The following is a 19,608-nucleotide window of genomic DNA, read 5'->3' as shown; positions in this document are numbered from 1 at the left end:
GGATTTGCGTGTTTTTGGGGCTTGTCGTGGTGTTTTATTCTCCACATGGGGCACTCCTGACCAAAGAAGCTGATTATGCAAATAAATCATTACATCTGGCTTACAGGGCATGAATGCATTTGTGACAGTTATTTAGGCTGCTGACTTCACTACCCAGCATGCAATGCACGCCTGACAAAATCCCTAAAGAGGATTTACGTTGGATCAGAGGGAAGAGATGCCGCTGAAGAGAGACGGTGAGAGTTTCTGTTTTTTTTTCACAAAATAATTGCTTGTGTAGTGTATGAACACTGAGGAGGGCAACGTGTCACATATATATATATATATATATATATATATATATATATATAAATTTATACGTGGTATGTATACTTTGTGTTTATGTGCACAGCTGTGTATTTACAGAATGTAAAATTTTGTGGGGTCTGTTGGCGTGCGTTATGTCATGTGACCTGTCCACATGTTATTGGATGAAATGTCAGATACTCAGCGAGCGTTGCAGGTGATGGAGGCCTGTTCTGAAGGGGTCAAGGGTGACGCAGAGAAGCTACTTAACATCTTCCAGAGTGACCTCTTTCAGGCGTTGCTCGGTATGCACACATACACATCATAGATGACCTAAAACAGCTTGATAGTATGTGTTTGTGTGTCTGTGCAGACATTCAGGAATTCTACGAGTTGACAGTTTGTGAAAGCCACACCACGAGCCCCCTGCATACACCTGTTCAGGTACACAAGCATTGCTGCCATTGCACAGCTGTATCGCTATGGCAACAAGAATCCACTCCTCCCCTTCTCTCTCTCTGTCGTCAACGAGGTGCCCTCCCCCGAATAGAACATAACACTCGTTGCGTTTCCGTCTGCCATACCCCCCGTTCCCCCACGCAGACCCCCCACCCCCCTTCGCTCATTGTCGTCAGACGGTGGGAGACGGAGGAGGTGAACGGGGGAAGACAGACAGACAGCAAAGCGAGAGAGAGGAGGGAGGGCGGCAGACAGATCAAAGCGTGAGTGCGTGTGTGTGTGTGTGTGTGTGCGTGTGTGTGTGCGCGCGCGCGTGTGTGTGTGTGTGTGTGTATGCGTGCGTGCATGTGTGTGTGTGCGGCTGCGTGCGTGCGTGCGTGCATGCATGTGTTGTGTATGTGTGTGGGGATATGGACTGCCTCTGCATTGTCACCACCAAGGTAAGAGCAGACCGCCCCACACACACACACACACACACACGGTGTTAGTGTGTACATGTTTTTTTTTTCTGTGCGTGTGTGTTACCCCATTTCTGTCTGACACCTCCTGGTTTATTTGAACATTGCTTCTGCCAGGGATGTATCTCTAAGATCAATGAAGTGAGTCTTGATGAAAACTGTGTCAGCTTCAGTGCTAATGCTAGATTTCTTCCTGTATCTGCAGAAGTATCGTTACCATGACGATGACCAACCAAGCCCTGGGAACGTGACTGACGGACACGCCCCCGAGTTGACGCGCACACACCTGGATACACACATCCAGCCGGCTGCGCTAACTGTACGTACACACACACACACACACACACACACACACACACACACACACCACCACCACCATAGCAGCGGCAAAGAAAAGAGGGATGGGGTCTCCATGGCAGCAGTATTCTTCTTGTGTGTGACATCACGGAGGGGAGGTGATTCCTGGCATGGAGGAGGGAGGGAGAGAGGAGATGCAGCGAGCATCAGTTGGGTTGAGCAGAGCGAGCGGGGGAGGATGAGGATGACGAACGCTGAAGAAGAGTGTCTTCTTCTTGGCGGATTTGATCGTTAGTGCGCTCCATCCGTCAGCGTTTGGCGTCTCTTTTTTCCCCCAGGGATGAGCTGAGATGTCAGTCATGTTAAACACAGATTGACCAATTTCCTCCTTGGGGAGGGGGGTTAATTATTCATCCGTCACTCCTCCATCTTTATGTAACCTCCTGAAGGGGGCGAGACGCAGAGGAGACAGGAAGTGATGTTTGTATCCGTGTGGTACGCCAAGAAGATGGGAAGACGCTTCATCAACAACGTACGCAAAGCCAAGAGACACAGACAGAGGATGATGGTATGCCAACTCTTTAAGTTAACCTTTCACCCTTTCGTGCAAGACTTTGCTGAGTTCAACCAATCAGAAAGCTGCTAGGAAGCAGAGCCAACTGCTGCCTTCTGTTTTTTGTTTTTTTTAGCATTATGTAGCATCACTTAGCATCATGTGTACTTCCGATCATGTTTTGTCATTTAGCATCGCCTAACATCTTATAGCACCGCTTAGCATCATGTCTTGCCCTGGCCTGTCATCTAACATTGCTTATCATGTAGCATTCTTTAGTATCATGTTCTGTTATGTAGTATCGCTTAATATCTTGTAGAATTGCTGAACATCATATAGCATTGCTTAACATGTAACGTTCCTTAACATCTATGACCTGTAATGTGGTATCGCTTATCATTTAGCCATCTTTGCAGCCACATGTCGCATCCTTGACCTGTCATGTAGTGTTCTTTAGCATCATGTTCTGTCATGGAGCATCTCATATGCATCATGTAGCATTACTTATCATGTAGCGTTCTTTAGCATCATGTTCTGTCATGGAGCATCTCATATGCATTATGTAGCATCTTTGACCTGTCATGTAGCTTTACTTATAATGTAGCGTTCTTTAGCATCATGTTCTGTCATGTATCATAGCTTAGCATCATATAGCATACTTTAGCATCTTGTTTTGAGATGTATCATCGCTTAGCATCATGTAGCGTTCATTAGCATCATGTTATGTCATGTCGCATAGCTTAACATCAAGGAGCCTTAAGCATCGTGTTCTGTCATGTAGCATTGCTTAGCGCCATTGTAGCATTCTTTAGTATTATGTACAGTTTTTTAAAAGCATTTATGTATTTGTGGCCGGCCCGCCATAAATAAAGGTGGATTGACATATTCGTTAAGAAAAAATGGTCGTGGATTTTAAAATGCCGGTCAACTCCCCGTTTTCCCTGGCAAACTTGTGTGATTTGCTTTGCTTTTGTGACGTCCTCTCATTCGAATAGTTAACCATATTGTACAAACCCCGTTTCCATATGAGTTGGGAAATTGTGTTAGATGTAAATATAAACGGAATACAATGATTTGAAAATAATTTTCAACCCATATTTAGTTGAATATGCAACAAAGACAACATATTTGATGTTCAAATTGATAAACATTTTTTTTTTTGCAAACAATCAATAACTTTAGAATTTTATGCCAGCAACACGTAACAAAGAAGTTGGGAAAGGTGGCAATAAATACTGATGAAGTTGAGGAATGCTTATCAAACACTTATTTGAAATATCCCACAAGTGTGCAGGCTATTTGGGAACAGGTGGGTGCCATGATTGGGTATAAAAACAGCTTCCTAAAAAATGCTCGGTATTTCACAAGAAAGGATGGGGCGAGGTACACTTCTTTGTCCACAACTGCGTGAGCAAATAGTCAAACAGTTTAAGCACAACGTTTCTCAAAGTGCAATTGCAAGAAATTTAGGGATTTCAACATCTACGGTCGATAATATAATCAAAAGGTTCAGAGAATCTGTAGAAATCACTCCACGCAAGCGGCATGGCCGGAAACCAACATTGAATGACCGTGACCTTCGATCCCTCAGACGGCACTGTATCAAAAACCGACATCAATCCCTAAAGGATATCACCACATGGGCTCAGAAGACTTCAGGAAACCACTGTCACTAAATACAGTTTGTCGCAAGTTAAAGCGCTGCTATGGAAAGCGAAAGCCATTTATCAACAACATCTAGAAACGCCGCCGGCTTCTCTGGGCTCAAGATCATCTAAGATGGACTGATGCAAAGTGGAAAAGTGTTCTGTGGTCTGACGAGTCCACATTTCAAATTGTTTTTGGAAATATTCGTCATCGTGTCATCCGGACCATAGGGGAAGCGAACCATCCAGACTGTTATCGACGCAAAGTTGAAAAGCCAGCATCTGTGATGGTATGGGAGTGCATTAGTGCCCAAGGCATGGGTAACTTACACATCTGTGTAGGCACCATTAATGCTGAAAGGTACATACAGGTTTTGGAACAACATATGCTGCCATCTAAGCGCCGTCTTTTTCATGGACGCCCCTGCTTATTTCAGCAAGACAATGCCAAGCCACATTCAGCATGTGTAACAACAGCGCAGCTTCGTAAGAAAAGAGTGCGGGTACTTTCCCGGTACGCCTGCAGTCCAGACCTGTCTCCCATCGAAAATGTGTGGCGCATTATGAAGCGTAAAATACGACAGCATAGATGTTGAACGACTGAAGCTCTACATAAAACAAGAAACGGAAAGAATTCCATTTTCAAAGCTTCAACAATCAGTTTCCTCAGTTCCCAAATGTTTATTGAGTGTTGTTAAAAGAAAAGGTGATGTAAAACAGTGGTGAACATGCCCTTTCCCAACTACTTTGGCATGTGTTGCAGCCATGAAATTCTAAGTTAATTATTATTTGCAAAAAAATTAAAGTTTATGTGTTTGAACATCAAATATTTTATCTTCGTAGTGCATTCAATTGAATATGGGTTGAAAAGGATTTGCAAATCATTGTATTCCGTTTATATTTAAATTTACCACAATTTCCCAACTAATATGGAAAAGGGGTTTGTAACTTTCATGACAAAAGTTTTTTTCCCCTAGCACTGCCATAGCAGCACAACTTCTTGTCTACTCAGCAACACTTGGGAAACATCAGCATAACAGATCCTGTAGACCAGTGGTTCTCAAATGGGGGTACGCGTACCCTAGGGGGTACTTGAAGGTATGCCAAGGGGTACGTGAGATTTAAAAAAAAAAATTCTAAAAATAGCAACAATTCAAAAATCCTTTATAAATATATTTATTGAATAATACTTCTACAAAATATTAATGTAAGTTAATAAACTGAAAAGAAATACAACAATGCAATAATTCAGTGTTGACAGCTAGATTTTTTGTGGACATGTTCCATAAATATTGATGTTAAAGATTTTTTGTGGGCAGCACGGTGGGGGAGGGCTTTGTGCATCTGCCTCACAATACTAAGGTCCTGAGTAGTCCTGGGTTCAATCCCTGGCTCGGGATCTTTCTGTGTGGAGTTTGCATGTTCTCCCCGTGACTGCGTGGGTTCCCTCCGGGCACTCCGGCTTCCTCCCACCTCTAAAGACATGCACCTGGGGATAGGTTGATTGGCAACATTAAATTGGCTCTTGTTTATTTTTCAACAAGTTTTTTGTTATTTTTATATCTTTTTTTCCAGATAGTTCAAGAAAGACCACTACAATTGAGCAATATTTTGCACAGTTATACAATTTGATAAATCAGTAACTGATGACATAGTGCTATGTTTTACTTCATTATCTTTTTTTTTTCAACCAAAAATGCTTTGCTCTGATTAGGGGGTATTTGAATTAAAAAAATGTTCATAGGGAGTACATCACTGAAAAAAGGTTGAGAACCACTGCTGTAGATGGTGAATTCAGACCTTCAAAATAAAATCCAGTAAAATTATATGGTTCTACTGCAGGTGCTAGTGGAAATGATGCCAGAAAGACCAGCATTTCCCTTATGTCTCTTCATTGTCCCTTATTTATTTTCCCCACAGCATCTATAAAATATGTGTTCTGGCCAGTTGTGCAAATTACACAATGACCTTATATGCCCTTACTGCCACAAATACATTGCAGTCCCGTGCAAAACGCTGAGGGAGCATTTCCTAGCATCATGTAGCGTTTGTTAGCATCATGTTTCTTCATTTAGCATCGCTTAGCACAGTGTTTCTGAAACAGTGAGGCACGACCCCTCTCGCGGCACGAATTAGGTGTTCATGGGGGCTATGAGAGCCAGGAGGACTTCCTGTATTAGCATCTCTATAAATTTTCAAAATTATCCCAAGCTTCCAGTTCAGCATCAGCAGTGCTCAAATGAATTAACCTGTATGACAATGTAACAGGGACATATAATTTAGCATCGTGCCAAGTTTCATTATATACAGCGCCTTGCAAAAGCATTTACCCCCTTGGATTTTTACCCATTTGGTTACATTACAACCTGTAATTCAAATGTTTTTTTATTCCAAATGTTATGTGATGGATCTGCACAAAATAACCCAAAATTAGGTAAAATTAAAAATATATGTCATGTATTCACCAAACATATTCACACCCTTTGCTATTAAGCCCCTTAAAATTATCTGGTACAATCTATTACCTCCAGAAGTCGCATAATTAGTGAAATGAAGTCCACTTTTGTGCACAGGCTAAGTGTCACATGATCTGTCAATATAAACACAGTTTTTCTGAAAGGCCCTGTAGTTTGCAACACAACTAAGTAAGAGGGACCACACCATGCAAGCCAAGAAGCTCTCCAAACAAGTCCGGGACAAAGTTATTGAAAAATACAAGTCAGCTGGGCTTTATGGAAGAGTGGCCAGAAAAAAGCCATTACTTGGTGTTGAAAATAGGAAGGCATGTCTTGAGTTTGCCGAAAGGTATGTGTAAAACTCACAATATGTGGCAAACTAAGCAATAGTTTTTTTTCTGGCCACCCTTCCATAAAGCTCAGCTCTACAGAGTGCACAGCTTATTGTGGTCCTATGCATAGGCAGTCCAGGCCTTTGGAACTTAATGCCCTCTTTACCTGGTCTGAGTTTTGGTGGGTGGTCCTGTCTTGGCAGGTTTGTTGTGTTCCCATGTTCTTTCCATTAGAAGATTATGGTTTGATAGTTCAAGGGATCATCAAAGATGTGGATATTTCTTTAAAACCCAACCCTAACTAATGATGTGATTTTCGGAGGTAATAAATTAAACCACACCATTTTAAGGGGCTGCATAGCAAAGGGTTAAATACATATGCCAATTTTCCTTTTTTATTTAAAAAAAAATATTGTTCTCATTTCACTTTACCAACTTTGGTTATTTTGTGCAGATCCATCACATACAAATTAGATTTAAAAACATTTAAATTACAGGTTGTAATATAATAGAATAGGTAAAAAGCCAAGAAGGTGAATACTTAAGCAAGGTGCTGTAGTTTTGTGTGGTGAGGTCATGTAGTGTAGTCAAGTTGCAGCTGGTTGGGCTAGGTTTTAATGCCCCTGGGAACTTAAGCAAACCGAAGGCTGCTATAAGCAAAGATTGTTGGAAAAGGTATTAGCTTTGCAAATCCACCTGTGTACAGTCTGTAATTTTTTTCATAGCAACATTTTGATGGCAGTAGCGTGTGAGGTCTTTCTTTGTGTGGCCAACATGCCAGAGGTGGCCCTGTTACCATCATCCTCATCACCTAGTGTTGCTTACTCAAGCCAAGTTTATTTATTTTTGACCTTCAGGTATACATACATGCACACACAGAGGTGTCATTGGAAATGAACACAGTGTGAAGTGTAACCAGCAAAATTGTTACATAATTGTTGAGTGCAAATGCTCCTCCTGCTGGACATAAAACATGTTATCTTCTCATCATCCCTCCATGCCAAGATGCTCCCCTCAGTCAGAATGATGAATGTTACCTCCGCCAAACATGGAGGTTATTGCTATCGTTTTTTGTAGGTCTTGTGTCTATGTAGCACATGCTATGATTTGTTTTATGTTGCTCTAACCACTATACTGGCTGTTGTCTTAACAATAAAAGTAATATACTATATATATTTATATATATATATATACATTAATATACATTGAGCGCCTCATTCTAGTCAGAGCGCGCTCTGCTGAGTGCACAAACGACACATGTATGAGCAGACCTTATGGCTGTTGTAAGTGATGTCACAGCTAGTGCTTGAGAAAGGCAGTTGCTATAGCAACAGTTCCATTTGCTGCGGTGAACAGAGCCCCAAAGGCTACTGTTGCCATGGCAACAGCAGAGAGATGCTCAATGTGATTTAACTCTTCATGGGTTTGCACAGATGAACGGATCTGAAGGCGAGCTGGAGTATGAAGAGATCACGCTAGAGAGGGTGAGCTTGCCCGCACCCACACACACACACACACACACACACACACACACGGGAAAGTGGACGGTGCTGACAACACAATTGGAATTACCTAAACCAAGGAATTTTAAAGTCTGTTCAAATAAGACTTCCTTAAGATAAGAAGAACATGATGATGATGATACGATTGAGGCGTCCCCTGTTTCTGAAAACATTTTTTTTTTCTGGAGCATATTTCTTAATGTGAGAACAAAAACGTCTATTAATGAACTTAGCTTAGCAGTTTTTCTAGTATTTTTTTCTCAAGCTGCTGTGCCGCCCCTTGAGTACTCTGACTCACACATTGAAAACATTTCACGTTACATGTAACATTTAATGTTACATGGACTACCATTGACACTGTTCGTGTTTATGTATTCGTGCACAGGGAAACTCGGGGCTTGGCTTCAGTATTGCTGGAGGAACTGACAATCCTCACATTGGAGATGATCCATCAATTTTTATTACTAAAATAATTCCTGGTGGAGCTGCTTCTCAGGACGGACGTCTCAGGTACACACACACACACACACACACACACACACACACACACACACATTCATACATACAGTACTTGCAACTTCAAACACATACAGTACATGCATACGCATGCGCATACTCAAACACATAAACAGACTCATATACTAATGCGCGCATATGAACGTTCATAGTGTGCGCAAACACTCACATACAGTGCGGCACAGATGTGCGTAGGGGGTGTAAGTGAGGCAGAGTCCCATATGTCAATATGAAAAATTGTGAAACAAATAACATGAAATTCATAATTGACCACTTAAAGGGGCTTTTACGTGGATTCCTGAAGGACAATTTCGCCTATTTTTTAGATAAGCTGTTTTGAATTTGATTTGATTGTGGAGTAGTTTGCCATTGTGACATCAGCAAATATCTCCACACTTGGGAGAGGTTTACTGCAAGATGTTTGCACAAGTCCGTCATTTTAATTTTACGTTGCATGTTTGTAGCCTTAACAAATAATGTCCGCAGTGAGACCCGTAAGTTAGAATACACTGTTCTAGTTTTTTATTAATCAGCATAGGTCACTACAAAAACTTACAGCCTCATCAAAAGAAGAAGGGCCTGCTTAACATTTGTGTTTCACGACAGTGTACCTACCCGCAGTCTTAGACGTGGGGCTCAGCAAAAAATTGCAGCCAGACATGAAAATTCAGAGCCTGGCGAAGAAATTTGTCCCAGACCAAGGGAAATATACAGAAAGATTTACACAAAACTATATTTAGTCACGGAGACAGTTCCTACTATTTATGACAGTAGTGGATACAATGAAAGCCCAGTAACAGCAGATTGACAAATGTAATGATACGTTAGCTATGTACTTTAGCATGATTATAATTTAACCGGATTACAAGCACTGTAATTGAGTTACAGTTTACATATAATACAATATTCTTGCCTGGATGTACATTATTTCAAATAAGGAGGCAGACTTAACACATAGCTGGTTTGCCTATAGCATTATGGACTAAAAAGAAAACCCGTAAACTGACCTAAACTAAGGGAAAGCGGCTTGAAGATGTCTGTAAAGCAAAATGTATGCAAGATTTTGCACAAGTCAAGTCAAATTTTATTTGTATAGCACATTTCATACACTGAGGCAATTCAAGGTGATTTACAAAACAAAATTATTAAAAACAAGCAGGCAGGCAATGCATGGCATTGATTGATTGAAACTTTTATTACTAAATTGCACAGCACAGTACATATTCCGTGCAATTGACCACTAAATGGGAACACCCGAATAAGATTTTCAACTTCTATGTGTTAAGTTTACGTATATTACAATATTCTTGCCTGGATGTACATTATTTCAAATAAGGAGGCAGACTTAACACATAGCTGGTTTGCCTATAGCGTTATGGACTAAAAAGAAAACTCATAAACTGACCTAAACTAAGGGAAAGCGGCTTGAAGATGGTCTGTAAAGCAAAATGTATGCAAGATTTTGCACAAGTCAAGTCAAATTTTATTTGTATAGCACATTTCATACACTGAGGCAATTCAAGGTGATTTACAAAATTAATATGTACAGACCTAACTGCTAGGCATCTCTGCCTGTCGCACCTCCTCCAGTGCACTTCGAGGTCAGCTGCAGGGTCGTCAGCTGGTGCCACCGTTCACTGATGTTTCGCCCCCAAGCCAGGACACCTCGCGGTGGGGGGGCAGTGGCTACGCGGGGACGTCTCCCCGCGTCACTCCCTGCAACTGACCTCACTGGGGTGTTGAGCCCCAAGTGTTGTCCCTCCTTTTTAGCCACATCCAGAAACTTGCCTTCTCTGCCTCCTCTGCCAACTCCTTGATGGCCCTCCTCAGGCTGGAACCGGTAATCCCCGCCGCACGCAGGAGCCGGGTTGCAGCACCTCCTACGAAGCCCCTGCATCCAATCTCCACGGGGTGAATGGACGCAGACCAGCCTCCCCCTTGCAGTCCTCTGCTAGGTCGCTGTACTTTGACCTTTTGAACTCATGTGCTACTGGTATTCCCTCCTCCCATGGCACGGTTAGTTCAATGATCAGGACTTTCTTAGCAGCTGAGGACCACATCACAATGTCTGGTCTTAGCGTTGTCTGTATTACCTCAGTTGGGAAGACTAGCTCCTTGTCCAGGTCTACGCGCATCTCCCAGCCCTTACCAGGGGTAAGCAGAAGTGATGATCTTCCCTTCTCTGTCTTCTGTCCTACCTCACCTGGTTTGATAAAAGTGATGTTTGGCCAATGGGGATCTGTGGCGTTGTTTGCCCCGACTCTGCATCTCTTTAACAGCTCTGCCAACTTCCTCAGCACCTGATTGTGTCGCCACCGGAAGCGCCCCTGCGTCAGCGCGACGTTGCAACCTGAAAGGATGTGCTTGAGTCCTGCATTGTCTTTGCTGCACAGGGAGCACTTGCTATCGCTTCCGAACCACTGGGCGAGGTTTCGAGGGCATGGCAGGGTGTCATACGCTGCCCTCACGAGGAAGCTTAGCCGAGATTGAGGAGTTCGCCAGATGTCGGCCCAGGTTATGACTCTTTGAATGGTATCCTCCCAGCGAGTCCATGCCCCCTGTTTTCCCTGGGATACGGCCTTGACCCGATACTGGTCTTGTGCCACTTGTGTGACCTCTTCCACCACCATGGCCTTCCTCTGCTGTCTCGTGGCTTTGGACCAGAACTGGACTGGTTTCCCCCATCCCAGTCCTTCCTGGCTGTCTTGGACTCTTCCCAGGATCTCCTTATATTTCAGCCTCGAGACAGCTTGGTCCACTTCTACCTGGGCCCTCCACTTTCGTCCAGTGCGGACAGTCACCGCTGCACTCTTCACAGCTTCGTCTCTTGATTCCCTCATCTCCAGTACAAGGCGAGTCTTCTCCTGCCTGTAACCCAGATTGATGGACTTTAGAGGAAGTTGCAGAATGTTCTTGCCAAAAAGACCTGTGTCCGAGAAACAGCGGGGGAGGCCCAGCCACTTCCTGATATAACAAGCAGGGAGGCAGTGCATGGCATTGATTGATTGATTGAAACTTTTATTAGTAAATTGCACAGCACAGTACATATTCCGTACAATTGACCACTAAATGGGAACACCCGAATAAGATTTTCAACTTCTTTAAGTCGGGGTCCACGTAAATCACGTAAAACGTAAGACAGCCAGGTAAATTGCATTTCACATAAAGTCAATATCACAGTGAACACTTGAGAAATCAAAATCAGCAAAGAAAGACCTTCAGATAGAATCATATTATCAATTTAACAATAAAGCATAATAAGACTTGTGATAAAGAATATTAATTAAAATGTATTAAAACATTACAGATTAAAGATTAATTAAACCCATCGACTTCAGAAATTCAGTGGCAGTTGAAAGCAAAAGTAAATAAAAACGTTTTAAGTTTAGATACAAAAATTGGTAGGGCAGGGGCAGATTTAATGTCCTCCGGGAGCTTATTCCAGCTTTTGGAGGCATAGTGGCAGAATGCAGCTTCACCATGTTTTTGTATTGGTCGTAGAAACAATTAGCAGACCAGTCCCTGATGACCTAAGAGATCTAGATGGTTCATAGTGTAGAAGCAATTCAGAGATGTATTTTGGGCCTGGCCTATTGAAAGATTTATAAACTATTAAAATAATCTTAAAGCTTATTCTATGGTAGCCAGTGTAGAGACTTAAGTAAATTAAATGATAAATGGGTTGTACTTGTATAGCGCTTTTCTACCTTCAAGGTACTCAAAGCGCTTTGACACTACTTCCACATTTACCCATTCACACACACATTCACACACTGATGGAGGGAGCTGCCATGCAAGGCGCCAACCAGCACCCATCAGGAGCAAGGGTTAAGTGTCTTGCTCAGGACACAACGGACGTGACGAGGTTGGTACTAGGTGGGAATTGAACCAGGGACGCTCGGGTTGCGCACGGCCACTTTCCCACTGCGCCACGCCGTACTGGTGTAATGTGTTCTGCTTTCTTGGTTCTTGTTAGAACTCAAGCAGCAGCATTTTGAATGGGCTGTAGCTGTTTAATAGCTTTCTTTGGGAGGCCTTCGACAAGACTGTTGCCATAGTCTAACCTGCTGGATGTGAAGGCATGAATTAGCGTTTCTAGATCTTGTCTGGATGTATAGCCTCTATAACTTGCTATTTTTTTAGCTGGAAAAAGGCACATTGTCTTACAAACTTGATGTGGGAGTTAAAGTTTAGATCAGAGTCAGTAATAATGCCAAGAATTTTTAACTGGTCCTTTGGCTTCAGACCTAGGGATTCAAGATGCGCAGTGGCTTTGATTCTATCTGCTTTAGCGCCAAATATTATCTCAGTTTTGTCTTCATTTAGTTGGAGGAAATTCTGGCACATCTTGTCATTTATTTGCTCAATGGACTGGCATAGTGTATTTATTGGAGCATAGTCATCCCAAGAGAGGGCTATGTAAAGTTGGGTGTCATTTGCGTAGCTATGGTAGGCTATGTTGTTTTTTGGGAGAATTGGGCCCAGCGGGAGCATGTAAAGGTTGATTATGTCCGAACCTAGAATTGAGCCTTGGGGTACCCCACATGTCATATCGGTTTGGTCAGATGTGAAGTCGCCAATAGAGATAAAGTAGTTCCTAACTTGCAGAAAAGATCCGACCCACTCTATTACCATACCACAAAGTGCCACCATTACATTTTATGTATTGTATTAAATGTAGATCAGAATCATAATATGACCCCTTTAAACTGGTATAAATGTACTTCCTGTACTGTTGCAATACATTTTTTAATACATTTTCTTAAAGGGTCCTAAAATGCAAAGCCAATGTTTCTTACCTGTTTTTGTGTATTTGGGATCTCCATTAGAGATGTGATTTATGGGTCTTTGAAGGGAGCCAGATCTTAAGGAACTGCTCTGGGCGCGGCACCGCTTTTGCCCACTGCTCCCCTCACCTACCAGGGGGTGATCAAGGGTGATGGGTCAAATGCAGAGAATAATTTCGCCACACCTAGTGTGTGTGTGTGACAATCATTGGTACTTTAACTTTAACTTTTAAATAAGTTATTTAAAAGACCAGCTCGTTCCTATATATATATTTTTTCAAGCAACTTATTTTCGTCAAGGAAACAATCACTCGTGGCAATAATAACAAAATAGTTTGGTCAATAAATCAAAATGTATACATTACTAAAATATAAACACTATGAAACATTAATGTGAGATGCATGTGAGAATTATTTTGAAATATTGATCATAATCTAGTTTGGCTTTTTTCCGTTGTAAGGATTCCACAAGATGTGGCCATTTCCCCATTCTTTGACAATGACGTTGCTATGTCTGCTTTACCTTGCATGTCATTACCCTCCGCTGATTGAACTAAAGTGCATCCTAATGCTACGTTTCCTGGTACTTTTTTTATTTATAATTTTTTTTTTTTCCAATTACTAATATCTCTTTCTAATTCCAAGTACAGCGGATAAAAGGTTGAAGTAGATTGAGGTGCTTATTAAACTCCTCCTCTACGTTAACTGCCTGCATGAGTGTGTGCGCATGATAGCTTTCAAATTAATAGAACCTTCTTGGACAAATCTTAACTCGGTAATGTAATTTAATAGATAAAAATAAATGAATTGATAAATAAACCGATAAAGCTTTTTGATTCTGATTCAGAGACGGTAGCAAGGACAATTAACATAAAGAACAGCTCTCAAAGAAACAAAATACAACTACGAATTGGTTCTCATTGTTGATTTGAAAAGCCGTTCAAAATACTGTACTCATTCGCGAACGTCACATCTCTAATCTCCATGAGTCCCAAAAAGCTGAAATCAAAACAGAGAAGAATGGCGGATATAATTATAAAACAATATTGCCTTCTTCAAAAACTTGCTACAAACAATCCGTTTGGAATTTGAGACTTTTGTGACATTAGTTACATCAACAGATATTTACATATGTGGTTAAGGTTTACCCAAAGAGCTTTGAGCGAGTCTGTCATTTGTATTCATTTTTTTGTCAATAAGTTATTTATTTTTCTGTATCCTCTTGTTGTGAGGCAGACATGCATGCTAAAATTCTCCACTGTCGCCATTTCTACCAAAAAGTAGGGTCGATATGTAAACGCTAAAAACTACGCATTTGAGACGCATTTAAAAGGGGGTTGACCTGGAGGAGGGCCTCGGCACGTAAATAAGACCACCCAAAAAACGACGTATCCTGATGAGACAGTCAGAAAGCGGCTTGAAGACAGTGTGTAAAACAAAACCAATGCACAATTTCGAGCAAGGCACCCCCATTACATGTTATTTAAACCATAAGGAAGTGCTTTAAATGTAGAAAACAATGTGGGAAAAAATCCTAAATGCAGCTGAGATAGGCACCAGCACCCTCGCGACCCCGAAAGGGACAAAGCAGTAGAAAATTAATGGATGGATGGATGACCCCTTTAGGTCGAAATTACAACATTTTTACATTTCTATGCGGGGCAGAAACCTCACATTAAGCGTTCCCAGCTTCTTATTGCTAAAGCTATTTTACCAGTTTATTGCACTTTGCTTGGTCCTGGGTACACTGGAGAAATACAGGGTAGAAAAAAGATGAACCAGTGGTCAATATTTCCTTTACTTTATTATCCCCAAGCAAGCTAGAGAGTATCTCAGTGCCCTTAACACTGACATAACACTATAATCTACAGCATGTGTTGTGTATTTAATGTAAGTGTGACATCATATGATCATATAAATTCAAAGTTTTAAAAAGATCAAAAGGTATCAATGCCGATCTAATTGCCTAACCGCACATACACTGCAGCTGCAGTGAGACTCGAACACATGTATATACACACGCGCACACACTCAAACACGTGCACACACATTAGTACACGTTCAATCACACTCATTCACATTCAATAACATTTTTGGGAATTTATATAGATGACAAATTAAATTGGAAACTGTACAAAAATATACTTAACACAAAGATGGCAAAAATGATTGCTTTGTTACATAAAATTAAAAACTCTGTAAATCAAAAGGCTCTTAACATGTTATATAATTCTTTCATACTCCCATATCTCAATTATTGCGTTGAAATCCGGGGTAACAATTACAAATCAAACATCAACTCTATATTCTTACTTTAAAAGAAAGCGATTAGAATTGTATATTATTCGAATTATCATGACCATACCAATGCTCTGTTCATTAAATTAAAAACATTAAAACTGCACGATCTTGTTGACCTCAATACTACTATTGTGGCTTACAAAGCTCATAACCACATGCTGCCTGGGTGTCTACAAGTGAGATTCAAACCCAGAGAAAACCCCTATGACCTCAGAGGTTCAGCTTTCTTTCAGAAAGCAAAAATAAGAACAAGCTTAAAAAGTAGATGTGTTTCTGTTAGAGGATTTCAACTGCGGAACCGCTTGGATGATTCCTTAAAATGTTCCAGTTCCATTCACACATTTAAAAAACACTTTAAGACCATTGTCTTGAAGAAATATATCACTCTTGAATCAACATTGTGATTAATGTTGATTGAAAACTAAACTTGGGATCTAAATAATCCATCCATCCATCCATTTTCTACCGCTTATTCCCTTTTGGGGTCGCGGGGGGCGCTGGCGCCTATCTCAGCTACAATCGGGCGGAAGGCGGGGTACACCCTGGACAAGTCGCCACCTCATCGCAGGGCCAACACAGATAGACAGACAACATTCACACTCACATTCACACACTAGGGCCAATTTAGTGTTGCCAATCAACCTATCCCCAGGTGCATGTTTTTGGAAGTGGGAGGAAGCCGGAGTACCTAAATAATAATGAAGGTATAATTGTTTGTATATATAGTATATAATTGGTGCAAAGGTTTAATACGTGTGCAAGGATATTTCACATGCCTTTACTGTATATTTAATTGAACTACACTCATGTTGTGTATAATGGGTATTCACAATATGTTGTGCAAAGGACATTTCAAAATTTTTCGGAAGTTTATATTTATTTTGTACTTGACATTGCTTATAGGGTTAGGCGCAATAAGTTTTCAACTTCAGCCTAAACGCTCTCGGTCTGCAACATTTTTTCATTTTTCATTTTATGAATGTATAACTGTTTGTTTGTTGACCGAAGAACAATAAACTTGAAACTTGATACATGCACATGCAATTATACTCAAGCACCCACTCAAACACGTACACACATTGGTGCACACCCATTTGCGAACATTTAATCACACACTCACGCACATGCAATTACACTCACACATACGCACAAACACGTGCAAGCACTCAAAGCAATGCAGATGTACTTGTACACTCACATAGATACACAAACTCTCTTTCACACCCCTGAACTCACAAACATATTTTCACACACTCAAATGCTCAACAGTAAAGCATCATTTATCAAGGTTAATTTGTTCTGGATCTGAGCTCGATAAATACATTTTTGCGAAGTAGCAATTATTAACTATAAATCGGATGTTTTCATTGTTAGAGCATAAAAAAAGGTTTCAAATTTTTTATTAACATTGTGAGAGCCTTATAGACATGAAACAACACCCACATAGTCACCTTTATTTACACTAGTAAAAACAGGACTGGATGCTGTCTTAGGCTAAGCCAATCAGGGGCTATAATACTGAACAGCATGCTCTAATTGGGTTAAGTGGCCAATACCAGTGTCGTTTTAATATTTTTAGTTCATTTGGGAATGTTATTGCTTGGAAGTGCATAATATAGACCAAAAATCATAGAATATGCTTTAAAAAAATCTGCCATAGTAAAGCCACAATTTGAAGCGCAATGTGGCAAGGGACGACTACTGTACATTAGGGCTGCGAATCTTTGGGTGTCCCACGATTCGATTCAATATTGATTCTTGGGATCACGATTCAATTCAAAATCGATTTTTTTCAATTGAACACGATTCTCGATTCAAAAACGATTTTTTCCCGATTTAAAAGGATTCTCTATTCATTCAATAAATAGGATTTCAGCAGGATCTACCCCAGTCTGCTGACACGCGAGCAGAGTAGTAGATTTTTGTAAAAAGCTTTTATAATTTTAAAGGACAATGTTTTATCAACTGATTGCAATAATGTAAATTTGTTTTAACTATTAAATGAACCAAAAATATGACTTATTTTTATCTTTGTGAAAATATTGGAGACAGTGTGTTGTCAAGCTTATGAGATCATGTGCAAGTGTAAGCCACTGTGACACTATTGTTCTTTTTTTATTTTTATAAATGTCTAATGATAATGTCAATGAGGGATTTTTAATCACTGCTATGCTGAAATTATAACTAATATTGATACTATTGTTGATAATATTCATTTTTGTTTCACTACTTTAGGTTTGTTCTGTGTCGTGTTTGTGTCTTCTCTCAATTGCTCTGTTTATTGCAGTTCTGAGTGTTGCTGGGTCAGGTTTGGTTCTGGAATTGGATTGCATTGTTATGGTATTGCTCCATATTGTTTTGTTGGATTGCTAGAAAAAAAAAAAAAGATTTTTTAAAAATGAGAATCGATTCTGATTCGCACATAGTGAGAATCGCGATTCAAATTAGAATCGATTTCTTCCCACACCCCTACTGTACATGCACACGTTCACACAGACGCACATTTAGTATGCACTCACAAACACGTGTACATGGACACTCGAACCCACATTCATGTCCATAAACGCACACATTCAATCATAAGTGTATACCTAAACTCACATTCACACACTCGGAACACACATTAATTCTCAGGGTGAACGACAGTATCGTGTTTGTCAACGACGTGGATGTGCGTGAGGTCACTCACTCCGTGGCGGTAGAGGCCCTAAAAGAGGCGGGGCCTGTTGTCCGGCTGTATGTTCTGCGGCGACGCCCACCGAGCGAACATGTGACGAAGATCAAACTGATGAAAGGACCCAAAGGTAAGGAAGGCTCGAGGAAACTTAACGCGACCAGTTAAGTGATCCATTTCTGTCCTATTCAGGTCTGGGCTTCAGCATCGCTGGTGGGATTGGGAACCAGCACGTCCCGGGCGACAACAGCATCTACGTCACCAAGATCATTGAAGGTGGAGCAGCGCAGCGGGACGGTCGGCTCCAGATAGGCGATAAGATCCTGGCGGTACATCATGTGAAAGTCAAAGCCTCCGCGCCCGCCTAACCTGACTTCTCATACTCTTCCCGTTTGTCTACCACCCCAACCCAGGTCAACCATTTGTCTCTGGAGGACGTTCTGCACGAAGACGCTGTGTCAGCTTTAAAGAACACAGGCGAGGTGGTCTACTTGAAGGTGGCCACGCCCACCTCCCATTACATCCACCCGACAGATCGATTCAGCCCCCCCGACCTCACCAGTTGTACGTCATGTGCAGCTAGCATGCAAATTGTAGCAAAACAGAAAACAGGGGGAAACATCTCAACCTCCTTTTATTTCTGCAGCCTACATGGAGCCAGACTACATGTGTGATTACCCGCAAGCCCTACCGCCGCCGTCACCGCAGCGCTACTCGCCGCTTCACCGCGGCATGATGGGAGAGGATGACTACGGTCGGGAGCCTCGTCGCGTGTGCGTGCAGCGCGGTGCCAGTGGTCTGGGGTTCAACATTGTGGGTGGCGAGGATGGCGAAGGAATCTTTATCTCCTTTATTCTCGCCGGAGGACCGGCGGATCTCAGCGGAGAACTCCAGAAGGGGGATCAGATACTCAGCGTACGTACGATGTTTGACTGTGGCCAAAATGCATGCAGCCACTCACTGCTGCATGTGTGCATGTGTGTAGGTAAATGGTGTGGATCTCAGATTTGCCACACATGAACAAGCTGCAGCCGCTCTTAAAAACGCTGGTCAAACCGTTACTATAGTAACACAATACAGACCAGAGGGTGAGTGCGCGCACACACACAAGCACTTCATCAAATTTCAAATATTTAGCTAAGAGTTTATTTAAAATAAATCGTGGTCTTGTGTAGAATACGGACGCTTCGAAGCCAAGATCCACGACCTACGCGAACAGATGATGATCAGTTCGCCAGGAACTCTGCGCGCTAGCCGCAGCTTTTACGTCAGGTTAGAGGCCTGCCGCCATCGCACAGCAAGGGAGTCAACCGCTAGGCGCTCTGACCACGAATGTGCGTTG

At 41.6% G+C, this 19,608-nt stretch overlaps 1 protein-coding gene across 2 annotated transcripts in view; it reads left to right on the top strand.

Annotated features, from left to right (window-relative positions):
* Nucleotides 1–77: 77 nt before the first annotated feature.
* Nucleotides 78–19,608, top strand: part of LOC133560419 (disks large homolog 4-like) — a 30,641-nt gene continuing 11,110 nt past the window's right edge. Inside the window, exons 1-12 of one of the 2 annotated variants that reach the window (XM_061912903.1) lie at nucleotides 78–236; nucleotides 483–590; nucleotides 659–729; nucleotides 1,408–1,521; nucleotides 7,920–7,970; nucleotides 8,374–8,498; nucleotides 18,227–18,396; nucleotides 18,459–18,595; nucleotides 18,680–18,830; nucleotides 18,913–19,181; nucleotides 19,252–19,354; nucleotides 19,442–19,538. In XM_061912903.1, the coding sequence (XP_061768887.1) occupies nucleotides 218–236; nucleotides 483–590; nucleotides 659–729; nucleotides 1,408–1,521; nucleotides 7,920–7,970; nucleotides 8,374–8,498; nucleotides 18,227–18,396; nucleotides 18,459–18,595; nucleotides 18,680–18,830; nucleotides 18,913–19,181; nucleotides 19,252–19,354; nucleotides 19,442–19,538 (1,415 nt within the window). In that variant the 5' untranslated portion in view covers nucleotides 78–217. Of the gene's footprint in view, nucleotides 237–320; nucleotides 591–658; nucleotides 730–1,407; nucleotides 1,522–7,919; nucleotides 7,971–8,373; nucleotides 8,499–18,226; nucleotides 18,397–18,458; nucleotides 18,596–18,679; nucleotides 18,831–18,912; nucleotides 19,182–19,251; nucleotides 19,355–19,441; nucleotides 19,539–19,608 lie in introns of those variants that run through there. The other variant, XM_061912902.1, reaches the window with a different exon arrangement.

The sequence above is a fragment of the Nerophis ophidion genome, linkage group LG10 (assembly GCF_033978795.1).
Source record: "Nerophis ophidion isolate RoL-2023_Sa linkage group LG10, RoL_Noph_v1.0, whole genome shotgun sequence".
In the NCBI taxonomy this organism is placed as follows: Eukaryota; Metazoa; Chordata; class Actinopteri; order Syngnathiformes; family Syngnathidae; genus Nerophis; species Nerophis ophidion.
This window is presented reverse-complemented; position numbering and strand designations above follow the sequence as displayed.